This window comes from Medicago truncatula, chromosome 7 (assembly GCF_003473485.1).
Source record: "Medicago truncatula cultivar Jemalong A17 chromosome 7, MtrunA17r5.0-ANR, whole genome shotgun sequence".
Classification (NCBI taxonomy): domain Eukaryota; kingdom Viridiplantae; phylum Streptophyta; class Magnoliopsida; order Fabales; family Fabaceae; genus Medicago; species Medicago truncatula.
In genome coordinates this window covers 55,073,154-55,089,578 of record NC_053048.1, presented here as the reverse complement: position 1 = coordinate 55,089,578, position 16,425 = coordinate 55,073,154, and the positions used below count along the sequence as shown (strand labels likewise).

General features: G+C 32.5%; 2 protein-coding genes across 2 annotated transcripts in view; both read left to right on the top strand.

Moving 5' to 3' along the window:
• The first annotated feature begins 1,748 nt into the window (after positions 1-1,748).
• Positions 1,749-5,749, top strand: LOC11433340 (NAC domain-containing protein 101). Its single transcript, XM_024771134.1, has 3 exons — positions 1,749-2,186; positions 2,386-2,547; positions 5,444-5,749. Exons 1-3 carry the CDS (start codon positions 1,749-1,751, stop codon positions 5,747-5,749), a joined length of 906 nt encoding a protein of 301 aa, XP_024626902.1.
• Positions 5,750-9,525: 3,776 nt separating this feature from the next.
• LOC25499723 (protein ILITYHIA) overlaps positions 9,526-16,425 on the top strand; it is a 30,390-nt gene continuing 23,490 nt past the window's right edge. Inside the window, exons 1-12 of the mRNA XM_013595129.3 lie at positions 9,526-9,841; positions 10,573-10,952; positions 11,077-11,208; positions 11,304-11,685; positions 11,792-11,938; positions 13,366-13,550; positions 13,648-13,774; positions 13,882-13,955; positions 14,031-14,107; positions 14,205-14,241; positions 14,315-14,481; positions 15,667-15,850. Coding sequence (XP_013450583.1) covers positions 9,718-9,841; positions 10,573-10,952; positions 11,077-11,208; positions 11,304-11,685; positions 11,792-11,938; positions 13,366-13,550; positions 13,648-13,774; positions 13,882-13,955; positions 14,031-14,107; positions 14,205-14,241; positions 14,315-14,481; positions 15,667-15,850 — 2,016 coding nt within the window. The 5' untranslated portion in view covers positions 9,526-9,717. The remainder of the gene's footprint in view (positions 9,842-10,572; positions 10,953-11,076; positions 11,209-11,303; positions 11,686-11,791; positions 11,939-13,365; positions 13,551-13,647; positions 13,775-13,881; positions 13,956-14,030; positions 14,108-14,204; positions 14,242-14,314; positions 14,482-15,666; positions 15,851-16,425) is intronic.

The window sequence follows — 16,425 nt, the reverse complement described above, 5'->3', positions numbered from 1 at the left end:
AAAGAAGAGTTGTGTTATTTGAACATCCGTTTGAGTGATAATTTTTGAGACAATCAAAATTTTATAAAGAAAATGAGGTATTGACACAAAAACCAAAACAATAGAGAGAGAAAGTAAAAACATAATATGAGTATAAGAGAGAAAGTTGTTACAAAAGTTGTAAAAAAATGATTGTTCAAATATCATCCCTCTAAAAAAATTGACATGGTTATTATTTTTTTATTTGAAGAAACTTGACCTATTAGGAAATTAAAACAAAGAAGAAGCAAAAAAATTAAGAAGAGGGTGATTGTCACGTGAGCAAGAGCAACTAATGAAACTGATAAAAAACCCTCATTTAAACCATTTTTACAATTCTATCTTTTTCATTTAAATCTATCTATTCTATTCTATTCTATATTCAATAATTGAAGATTATCAATAAATGTTAGTTTCGGTGGAACTTAAATCGTGCTCCTTGATTAATGCATTGAGTTTGAGCTAGGTGAACGAAAAAATGGATGAAAGACAAAGTTATTTTTTTTTACAAAAACAAAACGATATTCATTCATTCAAATCGATAGAGTACATCAGGTACAAACATCTCTAAAAACGTAAAGGGTGAATCTGCGAACAAACTCATAACACCCAAGTTAATAGCATACAACGGCAAAATGCCTACAAATAATATGATAAAACCTAAATCACCGAAATACTCATGCTTAAGGATCTGCAACGTTGACGCTCAAACCATTGGTTGAATTTGTAATTGACTAATGTAGATCTTTCAATAGGAACTAAACAAACACCGCGACAAGACGCAAAATCAAACGTCGCATAAGACGACGAACAACAAAATGCCGCACTTAGACGACGAAATCACAAAAACACAAAAGAAAAAACTTGATAGATGTGAAAACCACTTATTTAGATTGAAAGAAAAAGGGGAAAAAATATGTAGTGGGGTGATTCTAAGTCAAAAAATGACCTAAAACCACCTCTCCTCGATGAACGAAGGATAAAGAAAGTTTAGAGAGAAGTTGGAGTTTCTCTCTCTAAAAACCTAAAAGAATCATTGACCTAAAGACAAGAGTTATTAAAGTTGGTCAATTAGGTTATTCTTATAACAAACGTGTTTTTTTTTTTTTAGGGAACAAGTGTGGAAATTGAGCATTAAAAGATTAAACATAAAGTTATATATTTGGTAGCGTTGTGTAAATTGAAAAATGTGAAAATTCCATGTTGGATAGATCATATACACACATTGATAGATCATATATATACATTGATAGTGTTTATTCCTCTTAAGGGTACATAATTTTGTGAACGGAATAAATACTCATTTATATATAATATATATTATTCAAAAATGTTAAACTAAATAATTAATTAAATATTATAAGAAAGTGTTTCTTCTTTTAAGGAAAAAAAAGAAAAAAAGTGTTTACTTAATTCTCAACTTTTGTTAAAATATTTTGAAACGCAATATGAAATATTTTGTTGCATAATCTAAAATATTTTGAAACACAATCTAAAATATTTTGACACTTGATCCAAAATAATTTGGTACTCAATATTTTGGTACCGAATATAAAATATTTTGGTGTCATATTTCTATGCTCAATAAGAGATATTTTTGTACCAAATCTAATATGTAAGTTAATTGTTCCCAAAGTTTCTCACATTGTGAATTTTTTCTATAAATAGAGACTTCACATAATTCATTATACACGTCAAACTTGAAGAGAATACTTTGTTCAAAATTTACAATGACTCTCAATTCTCGTTCAAATAATGATTTCACACCTACAGATGATGAACTTATCCGATCATTCCTCTACAATAGAATTCACAATAATCCAGTGCCCAACTATATCACCATTCTCGACTATGAATTGTTTGGTATCGTAAAGAATCCTTGGGAGATTTGGGAAGAGTTTGCACCTTCTCACTCATATTGTGGAAAAGACCTATATTTCTTCACTACCTTAAAGAAGAAATCTGCCACTAGTAAACGCTTGATTCGTACTATTGGAAGTGGTACGTGGGAAGGTGAAGACACCGGAAAAGGAATAGTTGCCAAAGAGACTAACAAAGTCTTAGGTATAAAAAAACGTTTTCGCTTTGGGAAGAGTAACACTTTCCATGACGGTGCATGGATCTTGCATGAATATAACCTTGACAAATCTTTGATTAACAATACTTTGGTAAGCAATATGATATATTTATATTGTTAGTTAGTTAGGATCAACATGAATAATTTGCTATCATCTGTCACAAAAAAAAAAAAATTGTTATCAGAGCATGTATTCGTTTAATTTGTTATATGGTAAGCTAAAGATTACTGTAAACATGTTTATAATTTGCTTTTGTATCTTTTTTTTTTTTTTTTTTTTTTTCCTGCAGGCCAACAACTATGTTCTGTGCAGATTTAGAAAGAATTTGAAAATCAATCAACACCAATCCAATTCTCACTTAATGAATAGCATTGGCATACCAAGAATTAATGTTGAACTAGATGGGCAAGGAAAGACGGTTGTTCCCGGACATGCGGAAAACGACATATCTGTAAGTTACCACACTATATTTAGAGCTACTAATATATATTTTTTTTAAGGTAATAGATTATGTTGCTTGATTGGTTGTTAATAATAATAAATTGATAATTAGTGATTTTATGCATTCAAGATTCAAGATTGAGTTATTTTCAAGATCCCCGTCTTATTTGTCCCGTCCCCCAGGGTTCCCTGCAATTCTTTTGGTGGATTTTATCCCTTTTTATTATTAGTATTAACCCTTAAATTTATAAAAATAAATTTGTAACAAACAGTGTTTATTGTTTTCAATTATACAAATATTATAACAAATGCAACATAAGTTTATTGTTTTCAATTATACAAATATTATAACAAATGCAACATAAATTCTTATATTTTTCAATAAAAAAAACAATATACTAAAAAAACGGATCTTTAAGTTAGAAACAATAAAGAACCAATTCTTTTTTGGCTTAATAGCAGTTTTAGGCCCCTAAGTTTTAAGAAGTTGTGATTTTGGCACCCCAAGAAAAAAAACTACAAAACCGCCCCCTAAGTTTTGCCCCCTTGCCCAATTTTGACTCGGTTAATGCACACGTGGATGCTACGTGTGTATTTATTTAAAAAAAAATATATATTTTAAATAATTAAAAAAAATCTTTTTTTAATAAAAATTAAAAATTATTTTTTGAATTACAAAAATAAAACAATACATGCGGCGTCCATGTGTGCGTCGACCAAGTCAAAATTGACCTAGGGGCCAAAACTGCCACAGAGGCAAAACTTAGGGGACGATTTTGTAGTTTTTTTTCTTAAGGGGCCAAAATCTCAACTTGTTGAAACTTAGGGGGTTAAAACTGCTATTAATCCTTTTTTTTTTTTTTTAAATAGAATTACCTGTTTTCAAGAAATTGCAAGTTCTTGAAATATTGCTTAAAGATTGTCTAATCCGTTAAGATTGTGCTTGGAGTAAAACATGTTGTTTTGTAAACAAACCTCTTCATGAAGTCTGGTGGGTCGATCGCTTTTGATTTGAGATCGGAAGTCAGTTTTTTGGCTCAAGTTTGGTTTTGGCCTTTTATGTTGTTCTTTCGGTGGTCTGGAGGTTGTGAGGTGGTGGAAGCTGATTGATCTTTAGAATAGTGGCTCAACTTATGGGACGCGGCTTGAGTGTTTGGGGTTATTTTGGGTTGAGTAGTGACGATGGGTGGTTATGGATTTTTTTAGTGGTGGTTTCGAGAAGGGGTCTGTTTTTTTAGGTGGTGATGTTTATTTTGGTGGGTGTTGTCAGGTAGGACTCGACTGGGTGTTCTATGTGTAGGGTTTTTTAGGGTGTTCCGCCTATATATGACGCCTTTCGTTTGTATTCTCTATTTCACCGGTCTCTGTTTGTCTTGAGCAGAGATATGGTTTTTAATAAAATTTTGCTGATTAAAAAAAATAGTAAAAGAATTTAGATTTTGATTCAAATTATCAAAAAAAAAATTGAGATTTTTCAAGTAAGATATTTTATTGATTTTATTGTAAGAGTCTTTCCAAATTCCACTTTTTACCCAAATTCAACTTCCATTATATTCGATATCCATGTTCATCTACATCAAACTATATAGTTCGGATATGCTCGAGGACTTACTTAATTCCTCCGGTTTTCCAATCCTTTGCTCAGATTTATCTTGCCACATTAAAAATCAATGGATGAGATTAAAAAAGCAAAAACCTCCTTTCAATTTTCCTATTCTTCCCAACCATTAAAAATAAAATTTGATGTAAATGTTGTACTATTTTGCATTCTTGATTTTTAGGGCAATAATGTTTCAAGGAAATATAATATTCATGAAGAATCAAAAAGTCAATCAAATGGTGAACACAAAAGGAGAAAGGTGGTTAATTTAGAGTCTCAATGCAAGGGAAAAAAAGATGAATGTGTGGGAAGAGTGGTGATACATGTACACCCATAGGTGGCATACATATTTAAACTTCCACATAAACATGTGACACGTGTCCTAGACCCCACAAACACTTTGTCTCTCTTCTCTTTCATCCATCTCTCTCCTCTAAAATATGTGGGGGTGTATGAGTGGTCTACCAATCATTTTCCGTGTGGGAATTATTTGTCCAAAAGAGACCATCATTCTAGGACCCGAAGCTACCACCAAAAGTGTAAGTATTATTTTTGTTTGTTTATACGTATTATTTATTTGTCGAAGGAACGAGATTTGTTGATGTATTGATGTTCTTATTATCTATTCTTGTTTTTTTCCTCCATTGTTTTTGACCAATAAGAAGAGAGAAAAACAAAATTGTCACTAAAGATGTCATCAAATAGATGTACAAATATCATCACTCATTAATTAACTATTATCAAATGAACATAGGTAAGGGTTTAACTTTAAGAGAATCTTTTGTCAAAAAAAAAAGCTTTAAGAGAATCTTTTTGTTGCACTAGTTTTTTTTGTTACACTTTGGTGATACCTTTTTTTAGACGATATGTAATACACTACTCTCTTTTTTAATACAGTTATCTTATCACTTTTTATGAAAAAAATAGTGATCTTTTAAATATTATATAAATTACAATGTACTTTAAATAGTGTGTACTTTTTCCAATATGTGACTATCATTGATTTTGTATTCAATAATCATTTTTAATTTTCAGATTATCTCTCATTTATTTTTCGAGTTAAATATCTATTTTCATTTCTAAAAATTTAACATATACTTACTTTGATCTATTATAATAGTCTGATTTTCTTTTTTAATTCATGTACTAACATCAATTGTGTATTTTAGACTCTCATCCAAAATTTAAAAAAATATATATATTCTTATAATTTTTAAGAGCTACAAAGAAAAAAAATTGAAATTCAAAGATGTATTATGATAATTCAATTCCTTATCATTGAGCTTTTTCATTTTCATTTTTTCAGGAGAACAATAATGTTTGGTTGGAGAAAAATATTGACCAAAATTCAAGAAATCAACTTGATGGTGGAAATATCAAGACCGATGTGGTTAAAAGTCTCAAACCAATTGATTCCAAATTTAACAAAGAAGATGATGATCACATTAGGAACGGAGAAGAAGATGGTGGTGTCATTATGTCTTGGCCTGAGCTTTTTTCGCAGGAACTGAGAGAGAAGAATGAAGGAAGCTTAATCGAAGAAGAGGAAGTTCAAATGCTTCCCAATAATTTTTATAAGGAACTGTTGTTGGAAAGTATTAAGTTTGAGTAAAGTAGTAGTAGCAATTAGCAAACATCGCTATAGTAATTGAAATGCTATCTATTTTTTTGAGAAGATTTTTAAAAGATCAAAAGGCTCTTATTTTAATTTTTATCTTTTTTTTTGGTAGTGATTTGGTGATTTTTGGTAGTGTTATTTTAATTTTTATCAACATCACAATTAAAATGAGTATCTACTTTTTAAAAAAAAAATTACGTTTTAGGATAAGGTATGTGTCAAAACATAGAAAGCTGAGCTTCATTTTTAACCGGAAAATATATAGGGTCTTAATTTACTCAGATTCTTTTGATTTGCTTGTAAAATTGCTAGAAGTATTGTTATGGGCAAAAACATAGAAAACAAATGTCCGATGAGCACTTTAATTCTGATCTGTAAGAGCAACTGGGATATACAAAATTGTGCAAATTATAGAGTGATTAAACTTATAGGACCTACTATGTAGTTATAGGAAAGAGTGATTAAACGGAGACAGAGAAAAGAGGCGCAAGTTATTGATAACCAATTTGGTTTTATGCTTGATGGTTGACCATGTACGCAATCTATTTATTACTATGACGTTGCTGGAGCAGTATCGGTGGATTAAAACGACTTGCACTTAGTTTTCATTGATTCGGAGAAGGCGTGTGATAGAGTGCCTAAAGAGATTTCATGGAAATCCCTAGAGAAGAAAGGGGTTAGGATGCCTATATTCGAGCTATGAAGGATATCTATAAGGGAGTCTCAACTAGTGTGAGGACACAGGATGGAGACATCGGTGATTTTTCCATAACAATAGGATTGCACCAAGGCTGAACCATAAGCCCTTATCTTTTTACTTTACTTTTGGATGTACCTGCGGAGCACATCCAAGAGCTAGCACCGAGATGCTTTTTGCATATGATATAGTCATGTTTGGAGTTGAAGGAGAAATTAAATGGGAGGTTGGAGCGAGTCTTAGAAATGCATGGCTTCTGCCTGAGCAGAAGAAAAACAGAGTATATGGAGTGTAATTTTAGCAAAGGGCGAAGCGTTTTTAGCTCAGACGAGAAAAAATTGAGATCATATCATACCACCGCCGGTTACACATTTTAAATATCTAGGATCCAAAGTACATAACGACGGAGAAATAGGTGTGTAAACCATTAAATTCAAGATGTAATTTAGTTTTACTATGTTTATCACAAAAGCATCAACAATATCTTTGCCAGTAACAATAGTAATAATGATGACTAATTATAGGTCTGCAATAGCATTTTTTCGGGTATGGCGAGCGTTGCTCGGTTTGAGAGTTTGAAGGTTCAAACGCATATGAGAAGGAGAGGGTGATTGACGTGATGAGGGAATAAAGAGGGAGAAAAAAATGTTCCATAGGGTATTCTTGGAGAAAGTGTGTTGAGACGGTGTAACGGGGAGAAAAAATTGTGAGGGAGGGAGTGAGGTTTGATACCGGTGGTGGGGACGAGAAGGGGAAGAGAAAGAAACATATAGCTTTTAGGGAAACATGTGGTGGAGACGTAGAGAGTGGTTGCGAAGGTGGGGGATGTGGATTCTTGAGTTCGAAAGGTTAGGGGGGTTCTTATGTTGTTGTGTTGGTTTCAAATAAGGATGCAAGTACAAGTCGATTAAAGAGGATTATGACTGGGCATGTAATGATATGATTGCTACATTGGTTAATGGGGAACCTATTCCATGTATTCAACAATGTATTATGGACACATGTTTATGTGACTTTGCTGTTATTTCTATGATCAGTGGTAAAGTATTTTTACGATGTACGAGTAAAGACAATGTGTTGTATGTTTTCAATGAAGTGAGGGATTTTTTTTGGTACTTTTTTCGCAGCTTGTATAAGTGGAATTCGAATCCACATTGTTACGAGAGAGGGGTTTGACTTTGTTTATATTGCATACTGGTGCATGCTTGGAATGAAAATTTCTTTAAATTGTGTTTTTTAGTTTGCAACCTTTTTGAAAACGAATTCTTTGACAAGGGATAAACAAAGGTTAGATTATGCACACATTCTAATTTATGACCTTTCACTAGACGGTTAGAGATGCACACCAAGATCTATCTAGGATTCTTGTCGTAAGCCTTTCACTGGATGGAGAACTACTAATGATATAACCTAGTTATGTTGCATGTTAAGTCATGTGATTGTATCTCAAAAGGTGTGTATTAACATGCTTAACATGACGACTGAGTTGGAAATCTCTCCAAGGTCACGGGGTTGCCAAGAAGCCATAAAAAGCTATAACCCTCTATATCGTAGTAAAACTCTGTCATAACAGTTTCATTGTTTAAACCACGATTTCACATTTGAGAAATTCTTAGTCATTTTCACTGCTTTCCTCAACTGTTATTGTTTTAATATTTACTTACAATGTTGTGACACCAAATGATTTATTTTATATCTCACAAACAACTTTATCGTTCAAAAGCTACAAGAAGCTATAATGCCCTAATCCCCGTGCGTTTGATCTTTTTATACCATTGCTTGAGACAATGTATACTTGTACTAGTAAGACTCGTGAAAATGCTTAGTATTTTCATATCTACTGGTAAGATTAAGGATGTTAATCATGCTGAATCCATTTCCACTTTGATGCCAATTATTAATGTTGATCAAAATACGATAAGCTTAGCTCTAATAGATACTCATGGTATTGATGATAACGCGTGTTCAACCAATGAGGCAGAACCATGTTTGGTTCCTTACTCAGGAGGTGGTAATGAAGTTATTTCTCCTCTGGTCTCAGTAGGTTTTGCGGAGGATCAAACTAGTCACGACGGCTGTCATATTGCAAGATCTCAATCTCGTTAATGTAAGTGTGGTTTTTTCTTCAAAGGTGAAGCCTAAGTGTTTTGCCTCGACAAGCAAATTAAGACGTAAATCAAAGAGGAAATCCGATTGCTTACTTAAGCATTTTGTTCATGATTTAAGAAAGGTGGCTCGTCTCTTAAGCATGGAAATGTTAACGATTTTAAAAATTTTGACGAAGAATGACATCAACACAAAGGAAATGTCAATCTTTTAAGGTGTGTGAAGTTGGGGTTTCCTCCTTCTCCTCTTCTTCTTCTAACAAGGATTGGAATCCGAGTTCTGCACACCCGAGTTCTTGCTCTTGAGACATTTGTAATGTAAACAAATATCTTGAAACTTGTGCGGTTAATGTTTTAAAAGTGTAAAGTTGATGTTTTCAAGGTAAAATTTTAGTGTTGGTTTCCTTTATTTATTTTTTTGTCAAGTTGCTTAGTGGTTAGAATTCACATTTTTTCTAAGTGAATAAGTGGGGTGTCCATGATTCGAATCCCGACCCCTACATATAAGAATGTATGTCCCTACCAACTAAGCTATGCTCACGGGGATAATGTTGGTTTCCTTAATTGATGTTCATGTGACATTAATTAGCATAACCTTTTTTATTTTTATTTTTAAGGGAGCATGACCTTTATCTTATTTACATCGACATACATATCATACATATAAAAAACAAAAAGAAATGGTATCCATATAATACTTATTTTCTCTTTGTTGTTTTGATTTTCATGTCGATACTTATATTTTTTTTAGTTGTTTCATATGCTGTTAAAAAAAATTACTGTTTAAATAATAATAATAAATAACTGAAAATAAAATGACATTCATTTGATATCATTATTTTGATGTATTTGATTTTTGTAATATATTACAGTCATAATAAAATAGATAAAAACAAAATTAATTAAAAAAAAAAATAGAAAAACAAAAACAAAAACTTGCCCCCCATGGTTTTATTTTCGTCACGATGAAATCCCGAATTTGATAGGGACAGTCACAGATATAGCGGAAAGCCAAAACCCTAGCAAGCCAATCTCAAACCCTGCGTGCGTGCGTGTATTTGCTGAAGACGAAGCTCGAATATTATATTAATAATCATTAGTTATTATTATTAATCTGATTCTCAGTTCGACAGCTTCGTTCAGATCTCGCCATTTCAACAATGGCGGAATCTCTGCAATCTCTCGTTTCTCTCTCCGAATTGGTTTCTACTTCTTCCACTAACCAACGTCTTCGAATTTTCCAACGCGAAGTTCCTGCGTTCTTGAATTCATCATCCACTTCAGGTCACGATCATACTACCATTTCACTTCACTCAGTGTTAAATTTTCGATTTAGTTTTCAGATTGCGATTAATTACTCAATTTAATCACTAATTATAAAAAATTGCACTGTCTGAATAATGCGTTTATTTTTTGGTTACTTCACTCAGTGTTCAGTTTTTTTTTTCTTTCTTCTTTCTATTAAGCTATCAGATTGCGCTTAATTACTCAATTTCATTGCTAATTAGAAAAAAATGCACTGTCTAAATGCATGCATCTATGTTTTGTTCACTTTACTTAGTGTTTGGTTTCAATTTAGTTATCAGCTTACGATTAATTACTCTATTTGATTTCGAATTAGAAAAAATTGCACTGTCTTAATGCATCTATGTTTTGGTCACTTCACTTAGTGTTTCATTGTCGATGTCCATTTTGCTATCTGATTGCGTTTAATTACTTAATTTGATTGTTAATTAGGAAAAAATGCACTCTCTCAATGCATCTATGTTTTGGTTACTTCACATAGTGCCTCGTTTCAAATTTCAATTAAGCTATCATATTGCGATTAACTACTCTATTGGATTGCTAATTAGAAAAAATTGTACTGTCTTAATGCATCTATGTTTCGGTCTCTTTAATTATTGATTTGTTTCAATTTAGTTATCAAATTGCGATTAATTACTCAGTTCCATTGCTAGTTACTAATTAGAAAAAAATTGAACTGTCTGAATAATGCGTTTGCTTTGTTTTTGTAGATGAAATGTCAACAGAGCTAGCTTCGTTATTGACTGATATAATATTTAGAACGGTTGCGATTTACGATGATCGTAGATCGAGAAAAGCCGTGGATGATGTGATTGTCAAGTCTTTAAGCGGAACGGTTTTCATGAAGACATTTGCAGCAGCACTTGTTCAGAGTATGGAAAAGCAGTTGAAGTCTCAATCTCATGTTGGCTGCTATAGACTTCTCAGTTGGTCTTGTTTGCTTTTGAGCAAAAGCAAGTTTTCCACTGTTTCGAAGAATGCTTTGTGTAGAGTTGCTTCGGGGCAAGCTTCTTTGCTTAATCTTGTTTGGCGAAGATCTTTTCGTGAGAGAAGGGCTTGCAAGAAAAAGATTTTTCATTTATTCAAAGAGGTTTAGTTAAATTTAACCGAAGTTATTTTGATAACAATAAATTGCTAATGTTGTGTTGGTTATTTAGTTTTATATATTAAAGAAATTATTCTAATTTAAATGTATATGCTTGTTTTGCTTTCAGTTACCGGATATTTATAAAGTCTACGTACAAGAAGTGAAAAATGGCTCAATTCCTTATAAGGATAGTCCAGAATTATTGTTGTTGTTGTTGGAATTTTCAACCAGATCATCATCTTTATTTGGAGAATTCAAGGTGAGTTCGTAGTATTGTAAAACTTTCTTTAATTTTGTTTTCATGGGATTAATTTCCGTCTTCTAGGTTCTAATGCAACTCTCTGCACTTTTCAGTCAGCATTTCTTGATATATATGTTAATGCAATATTGAGTGCAAAAGCAAAGCCAGGAAAGAGTCTCATTGAAGCATTTCATCCACTGTATTTGCAAATGTCACACGAAGATTTTGGAACTATTGTTCTGCCGGCTGCTGTTAAAATGCTTAAGCGCAACCCGGAGATTGTGTTGGAGTCTGTTGGAATTCTTCTGAAGTCGGTTAAGCTTGATTTGAGTAAGTATGCTGCAGAAATTCTTTCGGTAGTGCTAGTACAGGCTCGTCATGCTGATGAAGGGAGAAGGGATGTGGCATTAGATATAGTCAAGAATCTGAGCCAAAAATCTAGCAATCCAGATGCATTGGACATAATGTTCAATGCTATCAAATCTGTTATTAAAGGTATGAAGTAACCCTATGCTTGTGTTTTTAACTTGGTGTGATGTTATCTTGGTTCTTGATTCACTGTGTTGTTGGTGCCTTATAATATATTTTGTATTCTAAACAGGTTCAGAAGGAAGGCTGGCTTTTCCATACCAGAGAGTTGGAATGGTGAATGCGATACAAGAATTATCTAATGCACCTGATGGGAAATACCTCATCAATCTGTCTCAAACAATATGTGATTTTCTTTTATCATGCTACAAGGATGATGGTAAGCACGATCATGAACTAATATTCCTCTTAATTGCTCCATTTTTCTTTTTTTGCCTTTTTAACTCAAAGGACAATGGGACACCCCTGAAAATATGAGCATTCCTCTCCAAACATCTTCACAAAAGATCTTTTAAAGCCACTGACTTCCACATAATCTTTGCATTGAAAATCTTAAAAATATATCATAATAATGTAAGAAACTTTTCTTAGGTGACAGGACCACATTCAATATTCACCAGGACACCCAAACAAATATTCACACGAGTCATGAAAATGCAAAGTTGAATACTTTCTTTTTAGATCTGTATGTATCACACAAAATTAGCCGAAAGAGTTGTTTACGGTCTGGGACTATGTGGCATATTATTTGCAATGCTGTCAAATGACTATTTTCAAACTGAAGACTTGAGCCTAGAAAGATTATCGTTTGGTCTTTATTAATGTTCTTGATGTAAATCAATGTACAAATGTGGCAATGTGACACCATCATCGGTCAAAGTTTATTCTTTATGCCCTGTTTGGGAGTTTTGAGGGGAGGGGAGGGCTTGTAAAAAAAGGAAGGAAGAAGTGGAAAGAATGGAGAGTTTTGGGAGGGGAGGGCTTTGGGGGGGTTTAATTTTCTTCATAATACATGACCCCCCAATTTGAGGGAACTAAAAAATTGTATTGGAGGAGTTTGGGTAAATTTTCCAAATTCTCTATGTTGTTATAATACTTTCAAAATTAAAAATACATTAATTATAAGTGTTAATTTATCATGCTCTACTAAAATACAATCTCAATTTTTTTGAATGATTTCTCTATTTTTTCCCTCTAATCTCAACCCTCCCCTCTCTTCCCCTCCTAACTCCCAAACAGAGCCTTATGGTCAGCTCTCCGTCTATATGCACTTGTGGTTGGTATTTAGGGGGCATTTGGATATGCTTTGGAAAATCTGCATTTTTATGATATACCTTTTTATTTTAAATTTTTAAACTACATCTTTTAACACCCGTGAAGACAATAATTGTATTCTTACTGTTTTGTACTCCCTCCGTTTTTTTATCTTTTGATGTTTTAGCTCTTGGCACAAGTCTTAAGTAGTAATTAAAGTATAGAAATATTTGTATGTTTTTGACTAAAATGTCCTTATTTATGATTAAATTTACATGTGATAAGCCAAAGGTCACAACTCCTTTAATAGTTTTCTAGTGTGTTTTTCAACAGGGGTAAACTTGGGAAAAAAATATTAAATATACTAAAACATCAACATAAAAAAAACGGAGGGAGTAATTGTATTCTTTTTGTCAAAAGCTTATTTGATTATCTTCAATCGTCAATATTTTTTAATTGAGAAGAACTTTATATTTGAAATAAATCCAAAACAAACTTGTCCTCATATGGATCATATATTCTGCTGGTTCATGTTCCTCTCTGGATTGGCAGGAAATGAAGAGGTTAAAATTGCGACTTTGTCAGCTATAGCTTCTTGGGCGGATAAATCTACAAATATTATTCAAGAGAGTTTAGTTTCCTTTTTTGCTTCTGGTCTCAAAGAGAAGGAAATTTTAAGGAGGGGTTTTCTGCGCAGTCTACGTGCTATATGCAAAAATGCAGATGCTGTCTTAAAGGTGACTTGTCATGTTAATTAATTATTCTTTGCTGTCAATTTATTGCATATACACCATGTCAACTTCATCCCCTTACATTCCAGCTAAATATTTTCAGATGTCACCATTGCTTGTCCCTCTTGTCCAACTTGTAAAAACTGGCTTTACCAAAGCAGTTCAACGTTTAGATGGCATATATGCATTGTTATTAGTTGGGAAGATAGCTGCTGTTGATATTAAAGCTGGTCAGTATTAGTGCATTCAATTTAATTGAACTTATAGCTGTAGCTTAGTCTTGTTTAATTTCTTTTGCCAAGATTTTCATTTGTTCATCTGTGTTTTATTTCCCTAGAGGAAATATTGGTAAAGGAAAAAATATGGGCTACGATATCACAAAATGAACCTTCGCTCATTCCCATTTCCATGGTAATTACTCTACCATATTTTTTATTATCATTACTTGTGCTATATTCTACATTTCTAAGTGTGCTCGACATACAGGCTTCAAAGCTTGCAGTTGAAGATAGCATTGCATGTATTGATCTTCTTGAAGTGCTTCTTCTCGAACATTTACAGCGGTAAAATTGCGTATATAGTGCCAAAACACCATACCATAATTTATGCCTTATGATTTGTATGTTTGATAATGTTTTGTTCTGTGACTTTGCGCTGCAGTACATTATCCAACTTCTCAGTCACATCGCTCTTACAGGTAAGTCAATTTGCTTTTAATCAGATCCTGTGTTGGTGTCTATATTGACTCAGTTATTGTCAACTTCATGCAGTTAGTGATATTTTTTATATGTCATCCGAGGTGGGATATTCGAAGAATAGCTTGTAATGTTGCTAAGAGGATTATTACTTCTGTCCCACAATTATCTGAAGACATTTTATCTGAATTTTCAAAGTATCTTAATTTGGTTGAAGAGAAAGTTTCAGCTTTAAGAATAAGGTAAATTGCTTAATGTACATAGATCTTAATATTTATCATTTGAATTTGTGTAGGCTTTACGAAGATAATGAATAAAGACCTTACGATTATGATTGGATATGATAAATTGGCGATAGTAATGACTGACCCTCATTTATACTAATAACTAAGAAATATAACTGATCCTAAGAGATAATTCAAGACACTCAGATATGAAACTACATTCCCTGATTGGTTTGAGAGTTACAGAAAAGAGAGTTAGAGAAGAGACAGTTAAAAGAGAAGTGGTAAAGTCACCCTGACTGGGTTACAAAGAAACAGAGCAGAGAGAAGTAAATAATGTAGGCCCCCACCTACTTTTCATTTCTGGCGAGAAAGAGGGAAGAAATGCAAGCTTTTATTTTGCTTTCCAACACTACCCTTTTCTTGTGAGCACATTTTGTGGCTTTGTTTTGATTTTTTTCTTTCTGGTATTGTTTTGAACTTCCCAGGATATATTACATTTGATTCATGGAAAAAAAAACTGATGAAGCTTGATCGTAATATATTTTGATTTTGAAGAGATCATGATATTATTTTAATTTGATGGGATATTGCATTTTTTTTTTTTTAATATTGCACTTTTTTAAGACGACAAGAGATAAAGCGGAGACATTTTTAAATATATTATTATTAATTTCAAATTTTAAAATTATTAAATTAAAATATTAATTAAATTCATCAATTAATTTAATTAAAAAAAAATTGAAATGCTAACTTGTGCCCTTAAGGCACAAGTTAATAAATCAAATATAGAAATTAATTATTGGAATGTGTGCATTACATTTAATATTTAGCCTTTTAATGAATTAAATGCACAATTTTAGAGAAAATTTCTTCTTTTGGGTTTCTTAGGGCAAAAGTTAACACTACCCAAAAATAAATGATCTACATGCAACACAAATTTGTATACAGCTTTTTAATTTAAGGGTTATAATGTCTATACAAAAATAATTACATCACTCTCGTCTCACAACATACTTTTACCCCCCTCTCTCTCTCTCGTACCAATCAATACATCAAATCTACTCCATTTCTTCTTTCTTCCCACACTCTCTCTTACCTCTCTCTCTTTACAACTTCTCCCCAAAGATAAAACTTACAACATTTTAATCTTAAACTGACAACATACTTTTGTTTTCTGAGCTTTGATGTTTGAATTTGCAGTGACACTGATATTTCTTTGGACCCTCAAGTTCCATTCATTCCATCCGTTGAGGTTTTGGTGAAGGCTCTACTGATTATGTCACCTGCAGCTATGAAAGTTGCTCCAGATTCATTTGTCAGAATAATACTCTGTTCACATCACCCATGTGTAGTTGGTAGTGCAAAAAGAGATGCAGTGTGGAAGGTACTACATATGCGTTGTCTTGTTTTGCTACATGATACTCTTTTTTATTTATTATTGTTCTGTTTCCATTTTCTAATTGAATTCTGATCAACATATGATATCTTCGAGGTCATCTGAAAAGACAAGAAGTCTGATACCTTGTGCATGTAATCTTGTTATAGCCTAATTAATTAGGAATGGGTTGCAGTAGTGTTTAAATCTTTGTATTATTGATTATATTTCCTACGGCCGGATCATTTTGCTGTTTGCATTATAATATGGATAGTTATTTCCATATTGGTTTCTTAATCTGTTTTTTATCTCTATTTTTTTAGTCTCCGGGTCCATATCTTTCTCTTACATTTTACATTTTATCTTTAATAGACCATTCTGCCTTAGTTTTCCGTAACAAAAAAATTGACAAACTTGCTATTTATCTGGGATCTGATCTATCCTATCATTTTGAAGGATGTTTAGGCATTAAGGGGCCACCCACATACCAGTTTCTTCTTATATCAAAATAATAGTAGTATTTAACCATTTTATTGTAGATTGAAATTTTACATGTCTGGAGCACACTGTTTTTGATCCAAAAA